General features: G+C 41.7%; 1 protein-coding gene across 3 annotated transcripts in view; it reads right to left on the bottom strand.

Moving 5' to 3' along the window:
• SLC45A2 (solute carrier family 45 member 2) overlaps positions 1-18,035 on the bottom strand; it is a 29,741-nt gene extending 11,706 nt beyond the window's left edge. The window contains exons 1-3 of one of the 3 annotated variants that reach the window (XM_087927392.1): positions 17,438-18,035; positions 11,379-11,555; positions 4,793-5,106 (exon numbers count right to left, since the gene is read on the bottom strand). In XM_087927392.1, the coding sequence (XP_087783518.1) occupies positions 4,793-5,106; positions 11,379-11,555; positions 17,438-17,819 (873 nt within the window). In that variant the 5' untranslated portion in view covers positions 17,820-18,035. The remainder of the gene's footprint in view (positions 1-4,792; positions 5,107-11,378; positions 11,556-17,437) is intronic. The other 2 variants (XM_026713689.2, XM_087927393.1) reach the window with 2 other exon arrangements.
• Between the last annotated feature and the right edge of the window lie 1,206 nt (positions 18,036-19,241).

Below are 19,241 nucleotides of genomic sequence, written 5' to 3'. Positions count from 1 at the left end.
TCTGTTCAGTTTTGTAATGCTGGTTCCCCAAGGTCAAGGTTGCTATTGGTTGCAGAACATTGTTTGTGCACTTTTCTTCCTTGGTTTGACAGCTTAGCTTTGATTAGAACAACCTATGGTGAGACCCACTAGCCTAAACCTAAATATTTATGCAGAGAAATCTCTCACAGGAAGCGGGAACTGTTAAAAACACTTAGGCCAAATATGCAGGTGGTAGCATATGCAGATTTGGATGAAAGATGACCTGAAAAATATCTTTATTTGTCTTACAGAAATAAAATGCAAACTAACATTTCATTTTCCTAAACTTCATCTGCTACACAATGTAACCCATTGCTTTTTAGGTTTAAAACGTACTGTAATATAAAATCAAAATGTACCATAGACCTTTGTGCTCCTCTATTTCCCAAGGTGCCTTTTGTTTTTTTGTTTTTTCAAAATGCCTTGAGAATTTAAACGTGGTTTGAATACCAGATACTTAATATAACTTGGTTTGCATTTTTTATACATCAAGAATCCCCAATATTTAAAGTACAGTAAAAAAAATATGGCATGCATAATTTGTTTTCACCGTTTTCATATGAATGTCTAACTGAACGATATAGCACAACTTTGCAACCCTGACGATGTTATTGATGCCAACGCCTCACACCTGCTATACAGCAAAAACCAATACAATATTTTTAGCAGATGACTTTTGAGTCCAACCTTCACAGATTTTGAGGGAGCTAAGATTTGAAATACAATTTTAAAAGGTCGTTTTTCTTTGTTATACTTCACTTCAGTGGTGGTATGCTATCGGTTTGGACTGGTTCGGCTGTACCAGCGGGGGTGGGATTTTACCAGTTCACACCTACTTGGTAGAACGGGTTGTTAACATTCTAAGCAGTTTGGAGAACCGGTTGTTAGAAGAAATTACTGGCCTAATCCTATAAGGAAGGCAGGAAGGAAACATTCTGGTGTTGCTTACAGAAACTGCCTCTCCGTTAACCCTTATTACATTTTTGGCAGGACTAGACTTCCTGTCTCAGGAACTTCTCTGGAGTTTTTTCCCCTCCTTTGCTGGTACTTTGCTTGTGTGGAGTGACCATTCAAAGGTACAGTGGCACTGAAAAAGTGACTTATGACCATTTTTCACACTTACGACTGTTGCAGAATCCCCAGAGTCATGAGAGGCTAGGTGAGGAGATGCATACCTCGATATAATATTGAGTTGGCCACACCCAGCCAATAACATGACCATCAAACCATGTCCACCCAGACACATGACCACCAAGCCACGGCCACAGAACCAGTTGTTAAAAAATTTGAATCCCACCCCTGTGTACCGGTAATAAAAAAAGCCAACGATCAGCTGAGAGGAGGAAAAAGAGAAAAGAGCAGGATTGGCCCTCCCATCGGCCCCTGCGCTTTTCTCTTCTTTATCCTCTCATCTGATTGGTGCTGCAGGTCTCAGCTGTTATGGGGAAAGCTGCGCCGGCTTTAGGCAAAGCACGCCCACCAAGCCATGCCCACCAAACCAGTGGTAAAACAATTTGAATCCCACCACTGCTTCACTTTACCCCTGTTGAGGCCTACTGCACTAGTCAAGGTCAATACCCCCTCCAGGGACATCTCCAAAATGTTTTAAAAAGACAATGGCTGTGCTTGTTTCAGTTGAAGATTTGCCCCTTTTTATGTGTGTTGCAGGTGCAGTGTTCATAAAAATGGCTGGGGCTTTAATTCAATCACCCTAGTCACCATCTTGTTGTTGTTGTTGTTTTCTAGGAGTATATGATACCTGAAGTCTGGTGATCTGTGGAATGTAATCCAGAAGAGTTTAAGACTAAACTCAAAAGAGTTTAAGAGTTTAAGAGTTCAAGGGAATTTGCCCACTATCAAAGACTGATAAGTTTATATAATGTAAATAGTTGTGTTTTGTTCCTTCTAACACCAATTTACAGAGGAATTGTGTGGTTTGGGAGTAACTTCTGCAATGCTGGCTTTATTCTCCCTTTATCTGAATCCTGGAAGGCCTTCAGCAAAACAGAGTAGGGTTCCTCGCTTGATTAACCTTGCCATCTTTTATCGTTATTTTTTCAGTTTTATTGAGGGTTTTTTTAAAAAATATTTGTTGATTGCTGTGAGTCATCCAAGTTGCTGAGAATCGGGCAGCATACAAGTTTAACAAATTATTGTGGTTGGTTGCACAGTCAGCCAGACGTTTAGACTGGACTTGGCATTTTTATCCATCTTTTGAGTCCTTCCCAATAGAGTTGTTATTTTTATTATTACGATTATATGACATGACCAATTTTTCCATTTCTTAGGAATTAGGAATGTAATTCTGAAGGATTCTACTGTATAAACCAGGCTGCCATAATTTGATATGCCCTAGATGTATTGAGATGGTAGCTGCCATTTGGTTTAGTCCAATGGTGAGATTCAAATTTTCTTTACCACTGGTTCTGTAGGCATGGCTTGGTGGGCGTGGCATGGCTTGGTGGGTGTAGCTTGGTGGACGTGGCAGGGGAAGGATACTGTAAACTCTCCATTCCCTCCCCACTCCTGGGGGAAGGTTACTACAAAATCCCATTCTCTCCCCACCCCACTAACCTGATTTCCAGCTCCGTTCTCCTGTGCAGGGCAAGAAAAGAAGACCCAGCCAATCAGCTGGGACTCAATGGGAGGCAGAGAATAGATGGGGCAGGGGCAGTCAGAGGTGGTATTTGCCGATTCTCCAAACCTCTCAAAATTTCTGTTACCGGTTCTCCAGAATTGGTTAGAACCTGCTGAATATCACCTCTGGTTTAGCCCACATGTCTAATGACAAATACCTTTTTTTTTTACATTTTTTGTTAATTGTGACAAGAAATATCAAAGTGGCAGTACAAAACATCTGGAGGACATCCGATCTATCTTTGGCTTAAAAGAGCTCTGTCAATCAGACACATAAAGAAAGACAAAGAGAGACAAATATTTCTCGTGTTTTCGCAATCATGTAGCAAGCACCAACTCTTCATATACACAAAATACTAATATCCTGGAGAATCCATGCGGAAGAGTCCAGCAAAATCAACAACAAACCTACAAAGACTAATAGCCTAAACTTGTAGAGATGAATCCATGTCATCAAAGCTAACCCTCAGCTGCAGATACGTACATTCCATTCAGAAAAATGGATTAAATCTCATCCCAGTTGTTTTTTATACAAGTGGTTTTCAGCTTACGACCACAATTGTGCCAAAAATTTATGTTGCTAAGCGAGACAATTGTTAAGTGATTTTTGCCTCATTTTACAACCTTCCTTGCCACAGTTATTAAATTAGTAGCACGGTGGATAAGTGAATCTGGTGTTCCCATTGATTCGGCTTGCCAGAAGTTCACAAAAAGTGATCGCATGACCTCGGTACACAACAACCATCATAAAGATGAGTCAGTTGCCAGGCATCTGAATTTTGATCATGTCGCCATGGGGAGGCTGTGATGGCTGTAAGCGTGTGAGAATGGTCATAACTCATTTTTTTTCAATGCCATTGTAACTTTGAACCATCACTAAATGAAAGGAGGTGACTCGAGTACTGGCTGTCGTGATGACATTTTCTGAATTGTACGCACACAAAAAACATCATGACAATTGATCATTTATTTATTGGATTTATTCCTATACTACCCATTTCCAAAGATTCCATTTGAGATTGAGGATTTTTATTATTATTATTATTATTATTATTATTTAATTTATTTTTCAATTTTAATTATGAGAATCCAACACAATACCTCCAACATAACTTGGTTACACATATATACATTTTACTTCATCATTTGTAATCTCCTTATTTAATATATTAATTACTAATTAATCTAATCATAACAACTATAGGAACCTCTGTGGCGCAGTGGTTAGAGTGCAGTATTGCAAGCTACTTCTGCAGCCAGCTGCCTACAATTTGGCAGTTCAAATCCCACCAGGCTCAAGGTTGACTCTGCCTTCCATCCTTCCGAGATGTGTAAAATGAGGATCCAAATTGTTGGGGGCAATATGTTGACTCTATAAACCACTTAGAGAGGGCTGTAAAGCACTATAAAGCGATATATAAGTCTAAGTGCTATTGCTACTAATACTTCTACCTTGCCTTCTGCTATATAACCATTGATAAAATTTATTCCATGTTTTATAATATTTAGACTCTCCTTTGTCTTTTACTTCTAAAGTTAACCTATCAGATTTTGCACATGCCATAATTTTTCTTATTATTTCTGCTTCTGGAGGTATGATTTCATTTTTCCAGTATTGTGCATATATTATTCTAGCTGACGTCAACACATGTACTGTTAGATACATTATTTCCTTCTTTAATTTTTCTAATATTATACCTAGGAGAAAAAATTCTGGCTTAAATGGAATATACTCTCACCATTCGTTCTATCCATGTTTGAATTAGTCTCCAATGTTGTTGTTTTTTTTGCAGCATTACAAGTCCACCACATGTGAAAAAATGTGCCTGATGCATCTTTACACTTCCAACAATTTGGAGATATATTTTTAAACATTTTAGGGAGCTTTGCTGGATGAAGACGCCACTTATAAAACAGCTTATAAAGATTTTCTCTATAAGCCGTAGACAATGTTATTTTCTTATTTGTGGTCCAGAGTTTTTGCCATTTAGCCAATTCAATATTATAACTGAAATTTTTTGCCCATGCCACCATTGGTTCTTTATCACATAACATTCCCAATGGATGTTTCATGAGATGGGAGACAGCATTTCAATAATTAAAATAAACTGTAAACTTAAACAAGCACTGTTACCTGACTGTCTGCTTTTGTGGTGAGTTTCTCCTCTTTGGGTGAAATCTGCATTTCACTGCATTCACTGTTGTTCTTGACACTTTCTATGGCCCCATATTGATCAGGCTGAGAATTTTTCACCAGGACTTTAGTCTCGCCACTGGTGTCGACAAGAGGCGCTTCAGGGATGCTGCACAAGTGCACCACAAGACAGAGCAGGAACACAAGGGCACCAAAAAAGAACATCACGTGGAATTCTGATCCCAAATATTTTCCCAAAATGGTTGCTCCCCAATCAATGGCCCCCGTCAGGTATCCCAGAGCCCCTCCTAGACCTAAAGGTAAAAAGAAAGAAAAAAAATGCTGCTCACTTTAACATAGACAGCAAAAACATAAATGCTAAATTGTCAGGTTATTGCTACAGTCACGCCTGTTTTGTAAACTTGGGCATCTAGTATATTGCTGCTTCCCATTTCCTTATAGCATTCAAACCTTATTACAGTTAGCAATCATATAAATAGATTTTCTCCATGACAAATGATATGCGATAATAATACATTAAAACACATATCTAGCAAGACTAAATTTTGTAACGTTTCTTTAGTTCTTGTGGGCAGATAAGCTGAAATATCTTTCATTTAGAACAGGGTGTCAGCTTTGGAAGCCATATTGAGATTTGATGCTCCCACGTTGCCACAACTGAGCCTGAGAAAGTGGGAGGGTGGGAATTCATTTGAGTATATTTAGTTAGACAAAAGAAAATTATTTTGCTGTTTCAAGGTCACGTAGTGTTGCGCATAGTGAAAAGGAAATTTACTTTGGAGACGAATGGTGATTGGGCCATGTGATGTGGTGATGGATGCAGGGGATGGATTTGTAGGTTTTACTTTTGCAAGGAAGCCCGAAACTTTCAGATTTGGGATTTCACAGATGTAACGGTTACTATCCAAATAAAAGAACCATTGAGAGATGTCTGTCTTGGAGTTATTGGTTGGAATGGAGGTTTGCTGGAATGCTGACACAGGGGTGTCAAACTGGATTTTCGAGGGCCGGATCTGCATTGTAGTTCTCCTCCATGGGCCAGTCAGGGGTGTGGGAGGGAACCTGCCAGTCAAAATGTTTTGGCCAGCAGAGTGCTGCAGTGGCCAGGCTGAAAATGGGGCGTGGGGGGCACATGAGGCCACCACGGGTCAGTCCTTTGGTATTTCCAGGCCAACACTGGTGTCCAGATTTAAGCACCCCATGAGCTGGATTCAGCCTGCAGGCCTTGAGTTTGACACCCCTGATTTAGAACAATTTCCAAAATGCACACCAGATCCATTTGCGGTGATGCAATTCCACCCATCACCAAAGATGGACTAATCTCAGATCCAATAGGACCCCAAACCCAGAGCCCCTCAGTCATGCCAAGGATCATTTGAAGCCTGTTGTTTCCATCCAGACGTTCACACCTCCAAGCACTGGGATAAGGCATCCATACATTGCTTAATTCACTTGGTGTAGAGGTGTCTAACTAGGTATCATCAGTCTACAAATGATACCCCACTCCATGGCAACAGATGAGCTCACCCAACAAATGCATGTAGATGTTCCATAGGAGCAGAGAAAGCACCCAATCTTGTGATACCCTACATAGTGGGGGGCTGAGGCTGGGATTTCTCTCCCTCCCACAGTCACCACCAACCTGTATCAACCCCAGAGAAAAGAGGCAAACCAGCACAAAACAGTGCCAACCACTCTCAATCCCTGGAGTTGAATCCCTGCTTTTTGAAAAGGCAACTGGACTTTGTTTTTTCTTTGAAGTTAGAATTATAGAATACAGAGTTAGAAGAGACCTTGGAGGTCTACTAGTCCAACCCCCTGCACCACTTCAGACAAATGGTTATCCAATCTCTTCTTTAAAACTTCCAGTGTTGGAGCATTTACAACTTCTGGAGTTCTACTTCTCATTGTTCCACTGATTAATTACTCTAACTGTCAGGAAATTTCTCCTTAGCTCAAAGTTGCTTCTCTCCTAGCATAGAATAGAATAGAATAGAATAGAATAGAATAGAATAGAATAGAATAGAATAGAATAGAATAGAATAGAATAGAATAACAGAACAGAGTGCAAAATGGAATCGAATCAGAATAGAATAGAGTAGAATAGAATAGAATAGAATAGAATAGAATAGAATAGAATAGAATAGAATAGAATAGAATAGAATGCAAAATGGAATGGAATCAGAATGGAATGGAATGGAATGGGATGGAATGGAACGGAACAGAACGGAATGGTACAGAACAGAATAGAATAGAATGCAAAATGGAATGGAATCAGAATAGAATAGAATAGAATAGAATAGAATAGAATAGAATAGAATAGAATAGAATGCAAAATGGAATGGTATCAGAATAGAATGGAATAGAATAGAATGGAATGGAATGGAACGGAACGGAACAGAACGGAACAGAACGGAACAGAACTGAACAGAACTGAACAGTACAGGACAGGACAGGATATGATAGAATAGAATAGAATAGAATAGAATAGAATAGAATAGAAGAGAAGAGAAGAGAAGAGAAGAGAAGAGAAGAGAAGAGAAGAGAAGAGAAGAGAAGAGAAGAGAAGAGTTGGAAGGGACCTTGGAAGTCTTCTTGTCCAACCCTCTGCTTAGGAAGGAGACCCTACACCACTTCAGACAAATGATTATCCAATCTCTTCTTAAAAACTTCCAGTGTTGGAGCATTTGCAATCTCTGGAGGCAAGTTGTTCCACTGATTAATCGTTCTGCCTCTCAGGACATTTCTCCTTAGTTCTAGGTTGCTTCTCTCCTTGATTATTTTCTACCCATTGCTTCTTGTCTTGCCTTCTGGTGCTTTGGAGAATAGGCTGACTCCCTCTTCTTTGTGGCAGTCCCTGAGATATTGGAAGACTGCTACAATGTCATCCCTAGTCCTTCTTTTCACTAAACCAGCCATATCCAATTCCTGCAACCGTTCCTTAAATGTTTTAGCTGTGTTGCTCTCCTCTGCACTTTCTCTAGAATCTCAACATCTTTTTTAACATTGTGGCAACCAAAACTGGATGCAGTTGTTTCCCTTCTCATCCAAAAAGCTTCTTCAAGTGTGAGTGAATGGTGGAGGGTGGAAGGATTTATATTCCTTGCAGTCATCTGGTCGTTAGCAGTCTTTCTGAGAATCATTGAGGCCATTTGGAAGTTTTTCTTTGCAACTCCCAGGGTTGCAAACAATTGGGAACCTGGCTACTGAAACAGCAAGTAAGCACATGAGGCTTCCTCTGCGCATGCGCAGGATTTAGGTTGCATACGCGAAACTGTTCCCTCCCTCACCACTGAAACTGCTGAAGCCACCACCGCCAGTCCATGGAATTACATCATCGGTCGAACCCTGACAACCAAAAAAGTTGGGGACAACCTGTTTTAAGTTATGTTTATGTTTTTTGAGTCAGCATTGACTTCCAGTGACTTCCTGGACCAGTCCCTTCACTTTTCTTGGCAAGATCTTTCCAGAAGTTTGCCATTGCCTCAGTGGTGGGATTCAAAAAATTTTTACTACCAGTTCTGTGAGCGTGGTTTGGTGGGCGTGGCATGGTATGGCGAGCATGGCTTGGTGGGTGTGGCAGGGGAAGGATACTGCAAAATCTCCATTCTTCCCCCCCCCCACTCCTAGGGGAAAGTTACTGCAAAATTCCCATTCCTTCCCCACCCCAGTAACCTACTTTCCAGCTCTATTCTCCTGTGCAGGGCAACAAAAGAAGACCCAGCCGATCAGCTGGGACTCAGGAGGCAGAGAATAGATGGGGCGGGGCCAGTCAGAGGTGGTATTTGCCAGTTCTCCAAACTACTCAAAATGTCCTCTACCAGTTCTCCAGCACTGGTCAGAACCTGCTGAATATCACCTCTGCATTGCCTCTTTCCTAGGGCTGGAGGAGCTGGCTTTGTCCCTAAGGCAGGACTAGAACTCTCCATTCTTAACCACGATACCACACGCTTTTATGATATATAAAGTCAAGCTAATAGACAGCAATTGCCACCAACTTTATGGCTGAGGTTGGATTTTTGAACCTGGATCTCTGCAGTCCTAGTCCAGCATTCTAAACCCTACATTACAAAGGCTTAGCCCCCAACCTGGTTTGACTCCCTGCCATGATGGGTAATAGCCAATGGGCAGAAATATTAACTGGTGGATCTTGACCTAGTGTCATTTGACCTAATGTCATTTGGCATACCAAGGAAGTAAAAGTAGCATCAATGTGATAAGGACAACCGGTAGTTTCAAAAAAACGAACTTTATAACACATTGATGAGCAAAATCCAGCTTCTGCAAATGTATATAATGGATGGAAACTGATCAAGGAGAGATTCAACCTAGAAGTAAGGAGAAATTTTCTGACAGTGAGAACAAACAATCAATGGAACAGTTTGCCTTCAGAAGTTGTGGGAGTTTCATCACTGGAGGCTTTCAATGGGAGATTGGATTGCCATTTGTCCAGGATGGTGTAGGGCAAGGGTCTTCAAACTTGGCAAGTTTAAGATGTGTGGACTTCAACTCCCAGAATTCCTGAGCGAACATGATTGGAGGAGGAGTTCTGGGAGATAAAGTCCTCAACTCTTAAAGCTGTCAAGTTTGAAGTCCCCTGCTGTAGGGTCTCCTGCTTGTGTGGTTGGACTAGATGACCTACAAGGTCCCTTCCAAATTTGTTAATCTTTGTAATGTAACTTCAAATTAAAACTAATCTGAGCTGGAACCTGGAATGGTGGTAGGTAGATATGACAAGATTTTCTCTGGGACTAAAAAATGAATTTTCACAGCTTTGCCTAAAATAAGAATGAAAATATATTCTTATGCCCCCATAGACAGGAAGCTTCAGGAAACAAGTACTACAATATGCTTGCAGTTATTCAAGTGCCATTCAAGGAATGAAACCACCATCATTAACATCATATGACTCAAGCTTCTTTCATCCGAAGTCGAAAATACAATATTTGCTACCATTGTGTTTTTGTAGGAGCGAGCAATGCACACACACATTTTGTAATTTGCTCAAAAGGTCAAATTCACATAACGTGAAATGGAAATAAATCTTAATTATTGGCTTAACACTGGGGCAACAGCATGGCCTAATTTGTTCTTTGCTTCAGGGTGATGAATTTGGAACCTTTTCAGATCATATACAGGCATGTTCTTTTCCATCTTGTATGATACTGAAAGGGAAATGTATAGAAAAAGCAGTAGCAAACTATCTGGATTTTTTTTTTTCAAGAAAGCAATGTTTTTTTTCTGTTGGGGCCTTAGCAGTTGAACCTGATTTATAAGAGTCTTTACTTTTAGTGAGACTTAAATAGGTAACACAAACCTCTTCTCCTTGATTCTGTGAAGTTGAATGCTCTAGAGCAGGGGTCGCCAACTTTTTGGACCTCAGGGACCACCAAACTCATAATTTTAAATCCCACAGACCACTAATATGAATTTTGACTCACGGTGGTTTGCTGACGTCAGTAGGAAAGTCAGTCCCATATTCCAGAGCTCTAGTAATCACAGGACTGGCCTTTTGGTCATCCCGGAGCACTCTACCTGGGTGCACTGGCCTGCCATGACTGGAGAAACTGCTCCGGGATGACCAAAGGGCCAGTCTTGTGGCTACTGCAGCTCTAGAATATGAGACCAACTTTTCCACCAGTGTCAGCAAGCCACCCCTGGGTGGATTTCCTTCCCCTGCCATTGGTCTTACCTTCTGGTTCCATCTCGCATGGCTCCTCTCAAGGTAAGGTTTGCGCTCGGCTGAAGGGGGGGGCAGCAGAGGGGCGGACCATGTGGGCAGCGCAGCCTTGTATTTCCACACAGCCTGGATTAATTGCTTTGGGGGAGTGCTTTGGGGGAGACATTTCTCTGCGAACCGCCAAAATTTTCTCGTGGACCACCAGTGGTCCCTGGCCCGCCAGTTGGCGACCAGTGCTCTAGAGTCTAGGACTATAACTTTGACTTTAAAACCAAATTTAAAACCTTCAGTGTTGAATCTTTTCTAACTCTTATAGTAAGCCAAGAGAGAAAGGACCCTCCAGGTCACTACCCTAGACCAGTGATGGCTAACCTTTTTGTTGTTGTGTGCCTGCACCCATAATGCAATGCACGCACTCCCCCCAGTGCTCCCCCACCCCGCAATGCACGCAGAATTCCCCCACCTCCCTGCACATGCGCATGTGTCTCCCACATGTGCCCCACCCCCACGCATGCATGGCAGATATCTGAAAATCAGCTAGCTGGTGGGAGGCCTGAGTGCATGTGCAGTGGAACTGAGCTGGGGCAACAGCTCGCATGCCAGCAGAGATAGCTCTGCGTGCCACTTCTGACACATGTGCCATAGATTCGCCATCACGGCCCCAGACTATTCAAGAGTTGTGAGATCGGTGTTCAAGTGTTCATTTTGGAAGACATTTCCTTCCCTTTCCCCAGCTCCAGTGAGCACAAGATTACGTTTCTAAATAAGGCTTGCAATGATACTCTGAATCAGCTGATCAGCGCAACCCAGACCTTAAAGGTGGGAAGGAGCCAACAGCCATATTTTCAGAGGAGTAAAGAAGAGGAACTATTATCTTGGGTTTACCTGTCAGGAGTGCGTGATAATGGAGCCCCTTTTGCTTGTCCTGGTGAGTGCAGACATCAAATAAATACGCCTTGATGGGACCATCAATAAAATCAGCAGCAAAATCAAACAACACGACTCCCAGCATGGTAATAATGATAGCCCATGTCTTCCAAGTGCCTCGATCAACAACCAGAACTGTAAGAGAAAACATCTGGCTTTGTTGATAGTTATTTTTTTTATGCCAACCTTCCCCAACTTGCTGAGGTTCAATTGACCCGGTGAGGATGTACCATGAAAACACATGTAAATGCATGTAACTCTACTGGTACAGGTAATGTTTAATAAGGTGCACCATTATTAGATTAAATCATGCATACCGTTACTAGAGTTTCTATTTGAACACTAACAGCCTTAAAGGTAGACTTTGACTTTCAACCACAACTGGCACCAGAATTTCTGTCGCTAACCAAGGTGGTTGTTGGGTATATGGATAACCCAACTAGTTTGGGTGAATGAATATATAAACCTAGGTTTAAGTGTTTGCAGCTTTAAGCACAAAAACTGCAATGTAATGTGATAATTAAGGGTGCGGTTGCAAGCAGCAGTAATAATAGGCAGTGAGAGAGACGTAACACTTCCTGGTTGCTGATTCCTGTTTCCTGGTGTTACTGGTCGCTGGTCTACTGGTCTCTCTGATCTCTGCTGCCTGCTGTTTTACTCCTGTATGAGACGTCTGCTTGTTGGCTACTGTGCAAGATACCTTTTTTCTACTGAACAAAAGGACTGTTTACTTGGTGAGCTGTGCATACACAGCGTTGCCTTTGAGAGAAAGGTATCGGGAGGAGAAGATTTACAAGCAGATAAAGACATTGTATTTACTGTTAATGGACTAGGTAATTCGATGGATATACTGGATATTGACATATGGACTGACTGACACTTCTTAATCTCTGTGTGAATTAAATAACTATTTTAAAACTACAAACAGTGTTTTTGTCTTCAGTGTGTGTATACTCTTGGGCCCAGCCTCTCTCTCATTTGGCTGCCTGGCTTGACTGCTGCTGTGCACTCTGCTTGGGGATTTGTCCCCAAACACTAACAGTGGTTACTAAGGGAGCTGTGCCCAATCTAAAGCACCTCTAGGCCAGACAACCAAAAAAGCTAATGCAATCCTAAGTTGCATTAACAGAGGGATACAATCAAGATCAAGTGAGGTATTAATACCACTCTATAAAGCCTTAGTAAGACCACACCTAGAGTACTGCATCCAGTTTTGGTCACCACATTATAAAAAAGATGTTGAGACTCTAGAAAAAGTGCAGAGAAGAGCAACCAGGATGATTAGGGGACTGGAGGCTAAAACATACAATGAATGGTTGCAGGAACTGGGCCTGGCTAGTCCAGGGAGGAGAAGCACCAGGGGAGACATGATAGCAGTCTTCCAATATTTGAGGGGATGCCATAGACAGGAGGGGGTCAAGGTATTTTCTAAAGCACCTGAAGGCCAGACAGGGAACAATGGATGGAAACTGAAGAAGGAGAGATTCAACCTGGAAATAAGGAGAAACTTTCTGACAGTGAGAACAATCAACCCATGGAACACCTTGCCCTTGGAAGTTGTGGGAGAGCCATCACTGGAGGCTTTCAAGAAGAGATTGGACTCCCATCTGTCAGAAATGGTGTAGGATCTCCCGCTTGGGGGGGGGTGGACTAGATGACCTTACAAGGTCTCTTTCAACTCTGATTATCTGATCTCATCTGATCTGATCTGATTAGAAGATGGTTCTACTGTTTTATCTGCTGTTGGGGCATAAAGCCCTCTTCCACCTTCAAAATCTGTTGACCATCTTCTCCTGTAACCCTGGAAAGGGGCCCTTACAAGGTGCTACCAGCCGAGCCAGCTGGACCAAGGTTTTTTAAGGAGGTACTACTCCTCCGGCACTCCTCCTCACTCCAGGATGGCCAGCTCGGCTCCATTTGCAGTGTCCATTATCTTCCAACTAATTCCACTAATTCAAAAATTAGTGTAGTGGTTAAAGTAGGGGTCCACAACCCCTGGTCCATGAACTGGCACAGGGTGACAGAGTGCCAGAAACTGTGGCGCACAAACAAGCGAAGCCCCATCTGCATGCAAAATTATGCCCGCTCCAGTCTGTGGGGAAAAAAAAGCTTTCTCCATGGAACTAGTCTTTGTTGACCAAAAGGTTGATGGCTGCTGGGTTAAAGAATTGAACCTGAATCAAGGAGACTGTGGTTCAAGTCCTCATTCAACCGATTGCTCACGAGAAACCTCTGGGACAATCACACTTGCTCAGCCCAGCTTTTTCACAGAACGATTGCAAGGAAAAAAATTAGGGGAGATCGTCATCATAAACGCTGCCTATAGTTTCTAGAGAACAGATAAGGCATTATTCTTAACAATCATAATTTACTCCCAAGATTTCTGCAGCTTTTATAAAGTGTTCAAAAGCATTAATGGAAGAAAACAACACAAAGCAACAACAACAAAAAAGAACAAAGTTGGCAGAGATGATAAACCCAGATGGGAAGAAAGAACAAAGGTATACAGATAAATAATTAATGCAATTATTATTAAATAAATACATACAGGGAAAGAACTCTGTAATAATGAATATCACGAATAAAATCAGAGTTTGAATTCTACACTCACACATTCCTTAGGTTTTTTGTTTTTATGCTGGTACTTCAGCAAGACTCAAATATCATTGATCAATTAGCAGATCAAAGGAGATTTATTACCAGACATAAAATATACAGGGATGCAAAATTGGAAATTGTTTAGGAAAAAATGTGAAAATGGAAGACCTCAAAATAATAGTAGAATAGTAGAAGAAGCTCAGATAACAACATTTGGAAAAATAAAGGAAAAAGCTGATATGAACTATAGAAATGATAGCGGATTCCCCTGCACAGATTGTCCCTGTGACCATGTGGGACAGATGGACCGCAAGAACTACCACACTGCAAGAACAGAAGCGAGCCGTAAGACAAGGAGACCAGAACACATTGATGGCCTCACATTGCAATGAACAATGATGTACGTTCAATTTTGCAGCAACTAAGATTGTTGGACGAGCAGATACAAACACAGTCAGGGAAGTGATTGAAACCTGGGAAATGGGCCCCTCATCAGTCAATAGGTATGCTGATTTACCACCAAGTTATCAAGTACTTAGGAGGTAAGGGCTTGGCAGTACAAGGAAACAACAGCCAACAACTTTAATAACCATCCATCAACACTTCAATCAGCAACTAAAAAGCCACACAAAACAGGCACCATATAAATACTACACACAGAATAGCCCAAAGCATACACTCGGTTAGAGAGAAGTTCCCTGACAATGGGCTCCAATATGACCCCCCAAAACTCAGAAGAATAAATATCTGGTCCCAGTGACCAACCCAGATTGGATCCTATTGAAATGATAACTTAGAGCAGGGATCTCCTTGGGCCGCAATCAAAGCCAGAATAGAAAAATCTGCTGACGACTCCAAATGCAGACTCTACAAAGAAGCAGATGAAACCATTGATCACATACTGAGCTGTTGCAAGACAATTGCTCAGACTGACTACGCCACAACACAGTCGCTCAGATGGTCCATTGTGTCACAACTACCATCTGCCTGTAGCAAAGAACTGGTGGAATAATAAGCCTGAAAAAGTGGTTGAAAATGAGCATGCAAAACTACTGTGGGACTTCCGAATACAGACTGACAAAGTTTTGGAACACAATACCCTGGATATCACAATTGTGGAGAAGAAAAAAATATGGATCATTGACATTGCCATACCTGGTGATAGCAGAATCGACGAGAAACAACTTGAAAAAGTCATCAGATATCAGAACTTGAAAATCGAACTGCAGAGACTCCAGCATAAACCAGTGTAGGTAATTCCAGCGGTACTCGGCACACTGGGTGTTGTGCCTAAAGACCTAAGCAAGCACTTAAAAACAATTGGCGCTGACCAAATCACCATTGGTCAGCTGCAGAAGGCCACCTTACTGGGATCTGCTCAATACATCACGCAGTCCTAAACACTTGGGAAGTGATACTAATGATTTCTGATACGAAACCCAGCATAGTTATCTCATTTGCTGTGAACACTGTCATTTTTGTGTGTCAAATAATAATAATAAAAAAATATGCTGAACTTCACACAGTAATTATCATTTGCTGTGAACACTGTCATTTTTGTGTGTCAAATAATAATAATAAAAAAATATGCTGAACTTCACACAGTAATTATCATTTGAAAACTGAAAATGACACACTTTGAAGAAGCAGCTCTTTATCTGGATAATATAAAATAATTATGCTGGTTTCTGCAGTTGTACTATATCCAGACCAATATTCTGTCATCAAATTCATTTTGAGGGGACCACTATATAAGTCACAGTCCATGACAGTGAGTCTCCCGTGTTGACTACAATGGGGGCAAATTAAAGGAAAATCTAAAGGGAAAAAATGAAAGCATTTTGAGTGGCCAATCACCGCCATCTCACAAAATCCTGTGCCCAAATGCCAGAATGAACCATCTTGAGAGATAGCAGCCATGATTTATACTTGTACTTTGCCTCCTCACTTTAAATATGCAGGACTCCCATGGGTCAGATTGAGAATGAATGGTCAACAATATAGCCAATAAGCTTTCTATTGTATCTGTTTTAATAGATTTCACAGATAATCAGAGTTGGAAGGGACCTTGTAGGTCATCTAGACCAACCCCCCACCCAAGCAGGAGACCCTACACCATTTCTGAAAAATGGCAGTCCAATCTCTCCTTGAAAGTCTCAAGTGATGGTGCTCCCACAACTTCCAAGGGAAAGCTGTTCAACTGGTTGATTGTTCTCACTGTCAGAAAATTTCTCCTTATTTCCAGGTTGAATCTCTCCTTGTTCAGTTTCCATCCATTATTCCTTGTCTGGCCTACAGGCGCTTTAGAAAATAGCTTGACCCCTTCCTCCCTGTGGCAGCCCCTCAAATATTGGAAGACTGCTATCATGTCTCCCCTGGTCCTTCTCTTTACTAGACTAGCCAAGCCCAGTTCCTGTAACCGTTCTTCATATGTTTTAGTCACTAGTTCCCTAATCATCCTGGTTGCTCTTCTCTGCACTATGCAGAGTCTAGGTGTGGTCTTACTAAGGCTTTATAGAGTGGTATTAGTACCTCTGTTAATACAATTTAGGAGTGCATTAGCTTTTTTGGCTGCTGCTGCACACTGCTGGCTCATATTTAGCCGGTTGTCCATTAAGACTCCAAGATCCCTCTCACAGTTACGGCTATTGAGCCTGGTTTCACCCAGTCTGTATGGGTACTTTTGGTTTTTCTTGCCTAAGTGTAGGACTTTACTTTTCTCTACATTGAATTTCTTTTTGTTAGATATGGCCCAGTGTTCTTGTCTGTCAAGATCCATCTGGATTTTGAGCCTATCTTCTTGGGTGTTAGCGATTTTCTCCGTTGTAATACCTAAATTGATCCAGTTTTCCAGGATAGTGAATATTATTTGAGTTAACAAACTTGCAACATCCTGTATCCTTAAGTAATGAAACAATCTGGCTGTTGTGTTACGTTTTTTTTTTCCTGCTAATACCAGGCCTGTGCATTGGAAGCCATTAAGTAACAATTGCATAATTTTTATTCATTAAACCAATTTATATAGGTTAGAATAGTTACATAATCCTCATATGAGGCTTGGATTGAGATGAATCCTAACCCTTTTGATGTAAACCCCTTTTCTTTGTTCTAAAAGTTCTGTGGAAACAAAGAGTCAGTCATATTTATCTACACCAATATTAAAAACACGTTCAGAATCCTAACAGTATTCATGCCAAGTTAACTGCACAATTTAAATCTTCCCTTTCCAGCCTGAGATTCAGCTAGGTTTCTTTCTTATTTTTATATTCAAAGTCTATGCCATCAAGCGCTGCCAACTGATCTATTGCAGATTCACCGCCAACAGATGCAACGACTTCAAGAATGTTCACCATCTCCAATTTCTCTCTTTTAACACTCAGTTTGCTTTTTCCCGACCCAGCAACAGGTTGTATGCTCACCTGAGATGAGTGCATCCCCATTCAAGTACAAAGCCATACCCAGGAGCATCAGAAGGCTAAGGATCAAGATAAAAGGTCTTCTCTTGCCCCACCTGGAAGTGCAGCGGTCGCTGACCGAACCCACCACTGGCTGCAGCAGAAATCCTAGGATGGGACTGATCAGCCATACGATGCTATAAAGGCTTTTGGGGAGCCCCACGGTGAGCAACACGGGGGTGACAAAGGCAGCTTCGACGGCGTAGCAGAACTCACGGCCAAACATGATCGTGCTGTGCATAATCAACTGGCCGGTTCTCTTCTTGGAGGGCTTCACTGGCTTAAAAGGATCTTTCCCAGGGAAGGGCTTAAACACGATTTCTTCTTTCCTGCTGAGGGTTCCCATTCTGGTAATGCCCAGTTATCTCAGGACTGCAAAAGCTCAGCTATGATCTTGCTGGGTTAGAGTCATTGAGCTGGTAAACAGGAGGCTGTTCCACCAGGCATAAATTCTGGGTCAGGGTGTTGCGAAGTAAAGACCCAGAGGGGCCATGCATATTTCCCATAGCTCTGGAATCACAAGTTACAGAGAGGGGGGAGTGGAAGGGGAAATTCGCCTACGTCTCTGGAAGCAGATTAGCACAGTTAGTGCTCCTGGCTGGAAAGCGCCCAGCTCTTTATCACTGGAGGATTATGTCCGAGTGGATCACATGTCTACATATGGCAGACTTCAAAGTTCTTTTGAAGGCATGTGTATATTTATGGCATAGGCGAGTTTCATAAGTTGTTTCTTCTTGTACTACAAGCATTCAGGGTGTTAATGTGCCAATGGTGTCAGCAGGAAAAAGAAGAAATCTCTTATTTCAGATAGTGAACAAAGTGCTTCCTGGAGAAAAAAAACATAGCATGAGATCTACATAGCATGAGATTCAAGTGGGCAGCACATCCTAGGTTTTAATGCTCAGGTTTTCCTTCCTTGTGTTGTCATGGTCTATGAATGTTTGCGGTTCTTTGCTTGGATGGAGAGGAAGAAAAAGTTTCATTCAGTTTACAGTTATATCCAGGGGTGTGCTTCAATTTTTTTTAGCGAGGTGCTCTCTGCCCTAATGACTGGCTGGGTGGGCACGGCTGGGTGATCATGACTAGGTGGTCATGTGATCGGGTGGGCATGTGATTGGGTGGGTGTGGCTAGGTGGTCATGTGACTGAGTGGGTGTGGCCAACTCAATGTTGCTTCTTTGCCCTAATTACCTAAAACAAGATATATACCAAAAAGTTGTTTATTATTTCGTACATTTAATATTTAAATAAAAGACTGGGTGAAACCAGGCTTAATAGCAGTGACTGTGAGAGGGATTTTGGAGTCTTAGTGGAGTTACATGATTCTTATTATTTGGGAATTAATCTTCTCGGAGGCAGAGCAGGGAGTTTCTTGTGGCTATATTATTTGATTTTCTCAATGGCTCTCCCTCGCAAGCGCTGAATGGATTGTTTATCTAGCTTGCAACACTTTTACAAGGTGTGAAATGCTCTTGGCTGAATGCCCAGAAGTTCAATTAAGCTTATTAAGAGCTTTCCCTTGCTGCTTGTCTTTCTGATGTTATTGGGAGCTCTCCGAGCCTCACAGAGCCTTAGCTAGGGGCTCTTCCAGCAGCCCAGCCCTGGTTATATTACATCTATTTGGACCTATGATAATCCAAGTTTGCATGATTTGTTCTTGTTTAACCATCACAAGATTTGAAAAGAAGTGCAGTACAAATCATCAAAACAACAGGAATCTAAGCTGGAAACTTTATCTAGAATAGGGAAAAGACCAAAATCCAAGGCAG

This window comes from Pseudonaja textilis, chromosome 2 (assembly GCF_049901715.1).
Source record: "Pseudonaja textilis isolate UNSWEBS1 chromosome 2, rPseTex1.2, whole genome shotgun sequence".
NCBI classification, from domain to species: domain Eukaryota; kingdom Metazoa; phylum Chordata; class Lepidosauria; order Squamata; family Elapidae; genus Pseudonaja; species Pseudonaja textilis.
This window is presented reverse-complemented; position numbering and strand designations above follow the sequence as displayed.